The sequence below is a fragment of the Cinclus cinclus genome, chromosome 17 (genome assembly GCF_963662255.1).
Source record: "Cinclus cinclus chromosome 17, bCinCin1.1, whole genome shotgun sequence".
Lineage (NCBI taxonomy): Eukaryota > Metazoa > Chordata > Aves > Passeriformes > Cinclidae > Cinclus > Cinclus cinclus.
In genome coordinates, this window is record NC_085062.1 from 2,598,415 (window position 1) to 2,610,787 (window position 12,373).

Sequence of the window (12,373 nt, forward strand, 5' to 3'; positions counted from 1 at the left end):
AGGCAGAGTCCCTCCCGTCTCGGAGCCTTCCTCTCTCGCGGGACGCAGCTGTGGAATTCCAATCCCTTTTTAATTTCCTCTCGGGATTTTTGTTGTGTCATTGAACTGCACGCTTGCTGCACGGTGGTTTTAGTGGGCTACCCCGAATTAATATCCAAGAGGACTGAGGACAGTAAGGTGTGACAAGCTGCGGGGGATCCATTGTAGAGCTGAGCTGCTCCCCTGTTTGCTTTCCTACGGTTTTGACTGCTTGGTTTCGGCTTTGTCCCTGGGAAAGGTGGGCAGGGACTCTGGGATCATGACTGTCCAAGTTTAACACCTACACGGCTCCCTAGAGCAGGACACGTGGCTGCACGGATGTCATGGCAGCATCCCGCAGCCACAGCAAGCAGGGACAAAGATTCCCATCGGGATGTGCAGATTTTTGCTTTGGGATTCAGGATAGATGAAAGCATCTATGAGGGAAGTTTATCTTCGTTTGTGCTGCTCATTTAATGAAATACCTTGGGGCGTGTGCAGCAGGGGAAGGGAGGGAGGTGCAGACAGTGGTGTCTGGGGTCAGAATGGGTTGGCGGGGAGCTGACACGGTTGTCCCCCCATCCTGCTTTCCTTTCTGGGGTAAATAACCCCATCCCCCTGTTCTCACCCTGCAGCAGAGGCCAACATGAGCACATCCTTCCCGTGTTAGGGCTGCCCCTCCCCACATCAGTGACCTCCAGCCTGACCACGAGGATGCGTGCCTGGAAGGCGGTGGCCAGCACGCTGGCGCTCAGCGGGGCCGATGTGGTGGTCACCACGCTGCTCTACACCCACGGCCAGGGCGGCCGGAACGTCCTGCAGGACCTGCGGCACTTCAACATCTTCAACTCGCTGCTGGACATCTGGGGGGGCTGCCTGTACCGCAGCTGTGTGCTGCTGGGGGCTGCCATCGGCGTGGCCACCAACACGGCCTATGGCCCCCGGCGCCTCCGGGCATCGCGGACCTTCATCGCCGTCATCTGCCTCCTCATGGGTATCTACATGATGGTGAAGCTGCTGCTCTACTCGGAGGTGCGGAAGACCATCAGGGACCCCTGGTTCTGGGGGCTCTTTGCCTGGACCTACGTGGCGCTGGCGGCCACCTTTGGGCTGTGGCAGCTGCTGGCCTGTGTCACCTCCTCCCGCGAGGCGCTGGGACCTGGCTCTGAGTCCCGTGCTGAGGTGGAGGAGAGCTGTGATGGGGGCACCCCCAGGGACAAGAGGGAGGAGGCAGCGGGTCCCACCATCCATAAACTGCTGTCCTACACCAAGCCTGATGCCTTCTTCCTGGGCATCGCCTCCTTCTTCCTCCTCGTGGCTGCCTTGGGTGAGTGAAGGGACCAGGCAGGGCATGGTCTGCTCCCATCCTCGCCAAGAGGGATGGAGGAGCCATGGTGGAGGGGTTTGGAAGCAGCTTGGATTGCTTTTTTTAGGGGTGCTGGTGGCACGTGCTGCATGGTGTGGGTGAAAAATGCAACAGGGCAAAACCAAATGCAATAGGGGATGAAATACACTGGGAGTGCAACATCCCCACGTGCCACACTCTCAGGCTGTATTGTGTGATGGCTGACTATCTCTGTGGTGGGGATGGGACTGTCCACAGGCTGTCACAGGTGGCAATACAGGTCCTGTGCCAATCCCATGCAGTGGGGCTGACCCTCCATATCCTGTGCTTGTCCTGCAGGAGAGACCTTCCTGCCCTACTACACGGGGCTGGCCATCGATGGCATCGTGGTGCAGAAGAGCATGGATCGCTTCTCCACAGCAGTGCTGGTCATGTCACTGCTCGCCATAGGAAGGTAATCCACGGGCTGGATTTGGCCCTGGCAAAGAATTTGGGGTTTTCCCACAGGAGCTCGTGGTGACGGAGGGCACAGGCCCCCACTCCACCAGTTTGCTGCCAGACCTCAGGGATGTGCTGTGAATTCTTGATGCAGAGAGGCCGTGGCTGGCAGTCACGAGGCCTTTGTGTAGCCCTTCATGTCCATCTGCTGGAGGTGGGGGAGCAGGAAGGGACACAGGAATGGGTTCCCTGGGCAATGCTCTTCCAGCAGTGCTGTGTTCCCTCCCAAAGCTTGTGACTACAATGGTTAGGACCGGCCACCACTGTGCTGGTGGCACCCAGGAGAGGTGTGGGCTGGTGATAAGTGATGTCAGCACTGCCCAGGCCCTTGGCCCGGCGTGGGGGTGTTTGTGTTGCTGAGAGGGTTTTGTGTCCATGGCTCTATAACGTTTCTTATCTGCAATTAGCTCATTTGCCGCAGGTATCCGGGGCGGCGTTTTTACGCTCATCTTTGCAAGACTGAACATCCGCCTTCGCAACTGCCTCTTCAGGTCGCTGGTGTCTCAGGAGATGAGTTTTTTTGATGAGAATCGCACAGGTTGGTTCTTCTCTCACCTGGATTTGCTCTAATGCCTCTGTCCCACCCCAGATTTTTTCCCCTTGGCTTTCTCTACTGTTATACAGCAGACTGGGGGCAGCCAGAGGCGGCACCCACGTGCTTGTGGTTAGAAACAGAGGCAGAAAACTCTTCTCTTTCTGTTGCCTCCCTCCTTGGGGATGTCCCATTGCCAGCCATCAGCCCGGCATCTAGAAGCCCCACCCCCAAAAGTCCCATTTCCTTCCTCCCATCAGTGCCTGTTGGTGGGTTGCTCTCCATTTCTGTTCCTGTCCCTCACACCTCAGATGTGTGAGGCTTGCAGGGTGTGCTTGTTGCTTTCCCTGCTTGCAGTTCAGTCCTGTCCCAGTCCCAGGACTGGTGTAACTTCCATGCATTTAATTTACCTCGGTGGTATTTTTAGTTTTGAGGCTGTTGCTGTATTTAGCAGTGCCTAGGTTGCTGAGAACAGCAGAGATGTTACTGGAAGTGGGATACGGGTAACCCTGGACTTGCACAAAAGCATGGGAATACAGCTGGACTCAAACACAGGCCAAGGATTTAGGAGTTCAGTGTGATGTGTGCTGGCTGTAACACTCAGCTCCACCAAAAGGCACCGCCAGAGCTTCATCCTTTAATAGCTGGACCCATGTCCTCAGGTCCCTTGGGTCAGCTCCAGGCTCTGCACTGTGTATGGCCTGTGGGCTGCCCTCCAGCATAGGATGCTGCCACAGTCCCCTTTGCTGTCCTACAGCCACCCTTGGTGACCCAGGGATGCAGCTTGTGCCTTCAGGTGCCACCTCCTGCTCCTTATGCACGCAGCAATCCAAGCTCCTCTGTCTTGCTTTGCATCCATAGTGGTGGAGAGTTGCCCCCCTTCCATGCCACCCTTCAGACCCCCAGCTGCTTGGATGGGGAGCTCCGTGTGGCCCCTGGCATGGGATGTGGGACACGGTTAGGCAGTGACCTGCCGTGGTGACACGTCCCTGCTCTCCCCTTCCTCAACCCCTCGTTGCTGCAGGGGACGTCATCTCCCGCCTGACGTCGGACACGACCATCGTGAGTGACCTGGTCTCCCAGAACATCAACATCTTCCTGCGCAACGTGGTCAAGGCCACGGGCGTGATCTTCTTCATGTTCAGCCTCTCCTGGAAGCTCTCCCTGGTCACCTTCATGGGCTTCCCCATCATCATGCTGGTGTCTGATGTCTATGGGAAGTACTACCAGGTAGGCAGGAGCGGCTGGCATTGCCACAGTCCTGAGCTGGTCTCCCTGGGAAGCCATCAAGGAGCTTGTGGGTGGCCTTGGAGCCGGTGGGAGCAATGCTGGAGTGTTTTGCTGCCAGCATTGGGGGCAGGAACGTGACATTAAACCTGTGTGGGCAGACAGGTGTAGCCTGGGCTCTTACCTTGTTTCATGCCCAAGAGTGGAAGCATCTCAGGTCTGACAGAAGAGGTGTCCGGGCTGTGGAATGTCCTCTATGCATCTGCCTGTCCTCGTGCCGTCTCTCCTCCCCGTTTGGAGTCCCTTGGTGGGGTCCCAGGGCCTGGGGCAAGCAGGGACATGTGAGCATGGCACCTGCTGAGCTCCCTCTGCCTCCCCCTGCTCCCTGCAGAAGCTCTCCAAGGATGTGCAGAGCGCTCTGGCCAAGGCCAACAACACAGCTGAGGAGACCATCTCGGCCATGAAGACCGTCCGCAGCTTCGCCAACGAGGAGACCGAGGCCAACGTGTACTGGCAGAAGCTGCAGCAGGTGTACAAGCTCAACAAGAGGGAGGCCATGGCTTACACCTACTATGTCTGGTCCAGCGGGGTAGGTGGATGCCCCCGGGGCTTCCCTGTGTAGGGCTGAGGTGGGCAGGGGAGTCTCCAGATCCCAAAGCACATGTGGTTCTCCTCTGCTTCAAGGGAACTCTGTGGGGTGAGTCCAGCCCTGCTGCCAGTAATCCCCAGGCTCTTGATCATTTGTTATTTTCATCCATCAAAAAACACATCCAGTTGTACCCCGAGGCAGCGGTGTGTCCTTCCATGGAACTGCCTGTTTTCCCCTGCAGATGGGGCAGTAATTGATAAGAGCTCAAGGTCGTGGAGCAGCCCCTGGCTGTGTGGTGCTGCAGTGTGTGCCTGTGCCAGCTCCACTCTGGGGCTCCGGCTGGGAACAGCCGCGGCGTTGGTTGAGCTCCTGCTCAGGAACAGAGATTTTCTGCGTGTGGGTGGTGGCAGGGGGAGGCTGCTGGGCTTTGGCTTTGGGATTTTTTTTTTTTTTAAATTTTATTTTTTTCCCCCTGCAAAATGCTTTTTCATTGTTTAACACCAGATGGTTTGGGACTTCTCCAGTGCTGGCAAAACCCTCATGTGAGGCTGCCCTTGTCTCTGCACGTTCAGGGATCAAGGTGAAGGGTCTGTGAGTTATGGTGCCTTTGTGCAGCTTTGAGAGGCTTTATGCCTTCCCAAAATGGGAGTATTATCAGCATTGTTTCTGGACTCCCAGGTGAAGCTGGAGCATGAACAGGGTTGACACTGATCCTGACAAATCTAAGAAGGCAAAAGCTCTCAAAACCACTCCTGCAGGGCTCATGTAGAAGGAAGACAATGGCTATAGCTCAGCCCTGTTAGAGTCTTTCTTGGAGGGAACGCAGGAGCTTAAGGTTACAGCTGTAGTGGAGGCATTTTTTTCTCCTGTATTTTTGTCTGTGTGAATTTACAGCCCCTTCTGGTCCTGCAGGGAACCAGGGCATTGCTGCTTTTTGGAGCACTGGGGCAACATGGAACAAAACCAGCTGAATAAAAGGGGCTGGTATTTGTCACATCAGAGCTGATCTGTCTCCTTTCTAGAGTAGGTGGTACCCCCACACTGACTTCAGACAACAGCTGGGGTTATGCTTCAGGGACTTGTACAGGCAATGAAGATATTCTGCATTAACTCCTGACTTGATTTTTGTGTTCTAAATTAAAATGTGTCACTCTCATAACAAAAAGTTTATTTTAGTGGTGAGGTGACTGCTTGCCTTGGATAATTTAACATAGATTATTATGCTTGGGGACCTTAGTCCAAGAGAGAAATTCATGAGATGCTCTGTTATTTCAGATAAATTCTGCCTCCTTGGCTGTTGTCCCTTGGGACTTGTTTTGTTGAAAGATATCTGCCCAGCTCCTTAAATCAGCCCGTGTAATCGAGTTGTTTTTCTCATTTCCATGCTCACTCCTGGCGCTGTCAGCTGCACTGTCAGGGATCCTCAGCTCAGGGCTCAAAGAATAAATGTCAGCACATGAAGTTTGGGCTGTTGTGTGAGTAATGATAAACACACCAAAACGAACACCTTGTCCTTGCTGATTCTGGGGTAATTTCTTGCTTTCAGCTGACCCTGCTGGTGGTCCAGGTCAGCATCCTTTACTACGGTGGGCACCTCGTGATCTCTGAACAAATGACCAGTGGAAACCTGATATCCTTCATCATTTATGAGTTTGTCTTGGGAGACTGCATGGAGGTGAGTCAGTTTTAGCAGGGAATCCCTGGAATGGGTTGGGTTGGAAGGGACTTTAAAAACCATCTCATTCTATCTCCCTACCATGGGCAGGGACATCTTCCCCACCTTCCCAGGCTGCTCCAAGCCTCATCCAACCAAGCCTTGGGCATTTCCATAGGTGGGGCAGCCACAGCTTCTCTGGGCAACCTGTGCCAGGGCCTCTCCACACTCTGGGCTACCCCTTCTATGTCCCAGAAGGTCCCAGGGCAGTTGCAGGGAGAGATCCAGTCCTGACTTTGCCATGACCAATTTCTTTGGTGCTGTGGCACTGCCACAGGGGCGATTCTCCCCTCTGCTTCCCATTCCTCCCCTGCTGTGGTCTCACAACCTTCATGTTCTTGAAGAAGCTTGTCCCCCAAAAAAGCAACTGGGACCAGAGGGGTCTGGCTGGCCCTTCTGAAGGGCAGAGCCCTGGCTGCCTGCCAAGCACATTTCCTGGCGTGAAGAATGAAGGGATTACAAAACTGCCTGTTAAATTTCAGGCTTCATTAAAATCGTAATTATATTACTTTTTTTTCCCCTGGAATAGGCTGCAAGCTGATGCGTTGGCAGCACATTAGCAAGATGGGACTGTGGGTGGGATGGTAGAGCCCACCCAGGGCTGCCTTCCCCTTTCAGAGGCATAAACTTGGCTAATCCAGGCAGCAGTGATCCAGTCGAGGTTTCCTCACAGCCAAGTGTGGTTTTGGTGGAGGTTCAGCCTCTGTGCAGGGGCAGAGCAGAGCTGGAGGCAGCTTGCCTGGCTCTCACCATCTGTTCAAATGACTGCAGGCTCTGGTGGGGTTTCCAAGCTGTGGTTTTGGTGTGGATTTAGTTTGGTTTGGGTTTTTTTTCCCCTCCTGGTGGGACAGGCAGTTAGTACAAACTGTTCTGCAGCTCTGGGTTTAATATTGAAAAATGCCCTTTCCCTGGGTTGTCCATGTATCCCTTCCATACCCAACAGAGGAGGAAGAGTTTTCTTTTCCTGTGTCTGATGACTGCAGTCCATGTCAGGCGATGGGAGATTTGGGAATGCTTCAGCCATTCTCCTTACGAGTGGCACTGGCTGATTTCCCCAACACTTGGGAAGGTCTCACCGTGTCCTCTTCCCTTCCAGTCCATTGGCTCCGTGTACAGCGGCCTCATGCAGGGAGTGGGAGCTGCTGAGAAGGTTTTTGAGTTCATCGACCGCAAACCCACGATGGTGCACGACGGGTCCCTGGCTCCAGATCACGTGGATGGGAAGGTGGAGTTCAGGAATGTCACCTTTTCCTACCGCACTCGCTCCGCAACACAGGTGCTGCAGGTGAGCCCCGTGGGCACTGTGTGCTCCCAGCACCATGTGCTGCTGCTCCAGCCTGGCCAGAACCAAACCCCAGCCCGTGGGGAGTGTCAGCTGCCTGTCAGAGATGTGTAAAGGCAGGCTCAGTGCAAGCTGCAAAACAGATTAAAAGGAGCAGCGGGTGTTCAGGGCCGGCCTTCCTTACAAGGAATGAGATTTATTAATAAAACCCTTGTTCCCTGCTCAGGCATTAAATATGTCAGCGTGGTACAGGGCTTTGTGCCAAGCTGCCTCAGACTGTTTCCATGGGAGAGGGGCTGGGATCATGAGGCTGGGGGAAGCACCAAAGAGGTCAATTTGCTTTTTAGTAGACCTGCTACATCAGCAGGCAAATCTGAAGCAATTTGGAGGCTTCTTGCTTCCTCAGAGCTAGGAAAAATGGCTGATGTGGCACATCACCAAGGCAGAGGGTCACTGTGGCCAGATTATGGCTACTTCTTTTGTGTAGTGCCCCAGGATGCTGAGAAAAGCCTGGACCTGAGCACGCTCTCCCATCCATGTTGCAGAACGTGTCCTTCACCCTGCACCCTGGCAAAGTGACAGCGCTGGTGGGTCCTTCAGGGAGTGGGAAGAGCTCCTGTGTCAACATCCTGGAGAACTTCTACCCTCTGCAGGATGGGCAGGTGCTGCTGGATGGGCGTCCCATTAACATGTACGATCACAAGTACCTGCACTCCGTGGTACGAGCGACTGATACGTGTATTCTGGTTGTGGTACCTGTGTTCTGCTTAGCCCAGTGACCACCTGCAGGGCACAGAGGGGATGCATGGCACTGCTGCACGTTGCTTTGGATTTTATCTGGCAGCTTCAGAAATGTCCAGAAAGCTGGAGGCTTGGAAGTGGTCCAAGAAATTAATTCAGATAATTTGTGGGGGTGGAAGGGAAAGGGATGGAGGGTGGTTTCAAGGGGAAGGGGAAGCCTTCCAGAAACAGAACAAGAAACATGTTTTGTTTGGTATTTTTTGGCCAACACAGTAGAAATACGTTTTTGGCTGTTGGATTAATTATCATCTAAATTGGGTTTGGAAAAAGAGTTTTGCAATCCTCTAGCAATTTCTACCTTAAGATCTTACAGTAATTCTCATCTAATGGGGAGTTAAACTTCTCAGGATCCTGGCAGCAGCTGGAGTACCAGAAGGGCTGGTGCTTTGCCTAGGAGAGGGGTCCCGGCCCCTCAGCTCTCATCTGTGTGTCAGCACAGATCAGCCTTCATCTCTGCAAGTAACTGCCTCCTTTGTTTGTCCCCAGAGCAAATGGCCTCAGCAGTCAGCAGGAAAACCTGAAAACAATTGATCAGAGACAGGCTGGAAAGCCAAAGTCACTGTGACTAATTTACATTCCCTGCCCGTATGGAGTGAAAATCAAAGGCCAAGCAAATCTTTCAGTTTAGAAAGCTTGGTGTGGTGTTAAGAGCATGGGGAGAAGTCAATTAAAATATGACTGTGTCTCCCTGACTCTCTCATGCACAATTCTGAGTAATCATTTGAAAGGTTTGATTTATTCCAATATCAAGGGTTTGATAAAGCAGCTGAATGTGACAGGGAACAGCTATGGCTGTAAGGCAGGACAGGGAGACTGTTGCTAAGCAATTAAGGAATTGCAGCAGTTAAGTCCCTAACTTGCTCATTTGGGATTAAAAGATGCAAGAGGGCTCATTCACACAGCCCAAGTTTGATTACTGGCCTTGAAAGGAAAATCAGCAAGGGCCTGGGAGAGGGTCTCTCTAGCTTGACTTATCCCAGCAACTGGTTTTCCACTCTGGGAAAAGCAAACGGTAATGGGAATAACAGATCTGGAGCAAAATCACAGCAGGCTTTAGCATGGGAAAGCCCATCCCAGGTGCCAACGTGCCAGCATTGCATAAGGTTTCTTTCCTGCAAAATGGCTTTCCAGCAGAAGATGCAAACTGGGCGCCCTGACATTGGCATCCTCACTGGAAGCTCACCTCAAGCACTTCTGTATCTTGGTTAATGACATTTCTCTATCTTGATCTTGGTCCTTACTCAGCAGGAACAAATATCAACGATCTGAAATACTGTGCAGTGCATGTTCTGCTCCTGACCCCTGCTCTGCCTTGCTTCCTGCAGATCTCCCTGGTGAGCCAGGAGCCTGTGCTGTTCGCCCGCTCTATTGCAGATAATATTTCCTATGGCTTAACTTCAGCCTCCTTCGAGTCAGTGGTTCAGGCTGCCCAGAAGGCAAATGCCCACAACTTCATCACTGAGCTCCAGGACGGCTACCACACAGGTACCCACCCCACTGCTGGGCCTGGCAGCTGCATTTCCTGGCACCTCTTGATTTTTATTTTGACCCCTTCCTCTCTCCCTTGACCCAACAGAAGCAGGTGAAAAGGGAGCTCAGCTGTCAGGTGGGCAGAAGCAGAGGGTGGCGATTGCCAGGGCCTTGATCCGAGCCCCTCCCATCCTCATCCTGGATGAAGCCACGAGTGCGCTGGATGCGGAGAGCGAGCATGCGGTGAGTGGCTCACCTGGGTGTTTGGGCCAAAGAGGGTTTGGAGGACAGGCTGTAGCCTCACTTTGCAGCCAGTGGACAAAATTACTCCTGACATGGTGCAATCAGAATGCTGTTCAGAATGATTGGAAGTCCTGCTAATTCCGTAGCAGGAATTTGCTTCCAATGCACTTGTAGTCACCAGGAAAGGAATAATTCCATGCTCACAGCAGCCAGTGCCTGACAAACCTGATGAGGCAGGGATATTTGCTATCTTTTCAATGTAGAAAGTGTTAATTGGCATACAGAGACTCCATGCAGCCTTTTAGAACAGGATACAGAAGAAGACCCTGTAAAATGGTGCTGCAAGGAGAGTAGGACTGCCTGAGCTCAAATCCCAGCTGAGGCACCAAGGAAGTCACACGTGCAGGAAAAGCCTTGAGCATCCTGTGAACTGTTTTATCTGGGATGTGATGTACCAGCAGCAGTTTGGCCTCCCTGATGCAATGACATGAGGGAAACCCTGTTAAAGGCTGGGATTTGAGGATGTGCCTCCAGTCCCAGAGGACAAATCCTCCTGGGGCAGCCCAAGTGTATGACCTTGGAGCAGGAGGTCCTCAGTCACATGTGTGGTACCTGATGCCAGCCCAGGACTGGTTTTGGCTACCCAGGGGTGTCAATGTGACATGTGCCTGATGGCCACCTGCCTACCTTTAGACGTCAGTGCTATTATCTCTTGACTGGAGAAAAAAACAAACCTCTCTTGCCTTGCCTTGATGCACTCAGGAAAGAATCCTGCTTTTTTGAGCAGCTGCATTCGCCAGGTATCAGCTTCCTGCAGTCTCTGCCAGTACCACGTGGCCTCCAACTTTGGGGCCCAGCTGTAACAAGTCCCTAGCTTGCAGGATCAGACCTGTGTTCATACCTCACCTGGCTGGACTGCAATGGGCTTTGGGCTGCAGCTGGGAGCCGAGCTGGATGTGCTGCTGCTGGTAGAGCTGCAGGGAGCCAGAGGAGAACACATCTCTTGTCCAGAGACATCTGGACACAGCAGCAGAGCTGCTGCTCTCCCAGTGCCCGGGCACTGACGCCTTTTCTCCCCGCAGATTCAGCAGGCGATTTACGGCGACTTGCAGAACCACACGGTTCTTGTCATAGCTCACAGGCTGAGCACTGTGGAGAGGGCACACAACATCATTGTGCTGGACAAGGGCCGCGTGGTGCAGCAGGGCTCTCACAAGGAGCTGATGGAAGAAGGAGGCCTTTATTCCAAGCTGGTGCAGAGACAAATCCTGGGGCTGGAGGGGGGCGGCACGGACAGTGTCCAGCCTGCAGCCCGGGGGGATTCGGCGAAGGCGCCCGGCGGGCTGGAGGAAGAGTTCAGGATAGAACATTCCCTGGCACAGGACGATTTCACCAACGCTGCTCCCAAGTGAGGGCGGCCGGCGCTCGGACGCTCCCTGGACGCTGGGATGGAGCCGCTGGCTCGCCCCATGTCACACACCCTGCACCCCCAAACACACACCATAGAGCTTCCTGGTGGCACCTGCCAGCTGGCAAAACAGGGGTTCACTCGAGGGAGCTGGCTCTTTAGCAATTCTCAGCATTTCTACTGGGTTTCCTTTTCTTACTACCAGTAACTCCTCTCGACTGGGACTTTTCTCCCATCGATCTGCATGTGTAACTGCTATTAACTGTAATGGATGTTAAATGCATGCGTGGAGGGGAAGGTTGAAAACGCCTCCAGGAATTCCAGGAGGTGGCTTTTGTGGCTGGATAGAAAAACGGTGACTGTAAAGCAAGGTCCTGCTCCCTCTGTCAATCTATGGGGCTAATCCAAAATTGGCTGAAGCCTGTAGGGAGTTCCCTTTGGCTTTGGTGAAAACTGGATCACTCCCATGGAGCTGAATGCCGGGAGAGTTTTGCACTGAGTGCCTGCAGGCTCAGGCTCTCAACCATTGCTGCTGAGCTTGTATCACGTAGTATCCATCCTTGCTGGGACAAGCCAGGGATCCAGAGGCAGATGTTACTTTCTCATTTGCTCTTGGTGCTTGGTGGGTGTTTGTTTTTAAGGATGAAATGTTTTACCATAACCAGGTTAGGTTTTGGGGCTTGGGGTTTTTTGGTTTGATTTGTTTGTAGTTTTTTAACATTGTTTGTGTGCACTGTGCAATGTCTGTCTGGCTCCAGCATCCACTGAAAATTGGTCTGTTACTATCGAATTTTTTTTTAAACTCACAACCCCGGTGCTGGTGTGGGAAAAAAAAAAAAACACTACTAAAGACAGGCATAAAACACTAAAAGACAGCACTTTATAAATCCCACCAAAGCTTTGTTCAACTTCAGGCCATGCTAGAGACTTCACTGCATGGGAAATCCATTCTGTCGTGTTCCTTGAAGTCCAACTTCAGCTGCCTGAACTTTATAATGTGTTTCTTTGAATATTATTTATTTTAGTATGAGGGATAGAAAGAAATGTGTTGCTCCTAGCCCTTTGGGGTAATGGCTCTAGCTTAGTAGTTTTATCCTGCTGTAGACTGGTGAAAAATCCTATGCAGCCAGGCAGGTGCTGTTTTAAAAATAGCATTTCTAGGGGAACACTGACTTCAGGCTCTGCATAGTTAAGAAATTCACTCAAGCACTTTAGCTCTCATGTTTTCTGATACTTGAATGCTGCT

General features: G+C 52.6%; 1 protein-coding gene across 1 annotated transcript; it reads left to right on the forward strand.

Annotated features, from left to right (window-relative positions):
• Positions 1-732: 732 nt before the first annotated feature.
• On the forward strand, positions 733-11,131 carry ABCB9 (ATP binding cassette subfamily B member 9). The gene is made up of 11 exons (XM_062504311.1): positions 733-1,345; positions 1,703-1,817; positions 2,269-2,399; positions 3,418-3,623; positions 4,012-4,209; positions 5,756-5,884; positions 7,020-7,208; positions 7,751-7,924; positions 9,332-9,491; positions 9,583-9,719; positions 10,802-11,131. Exons 1-11 carry the CDS (start codon positions 733-735, stop codon positions 11,129-11,131), a joined length of 2,382 nt encoding a protein of 793 aa, XP_062360295.1.
• Positions 11,132-12,373: the final 1,242 nt, after the last annotated feature.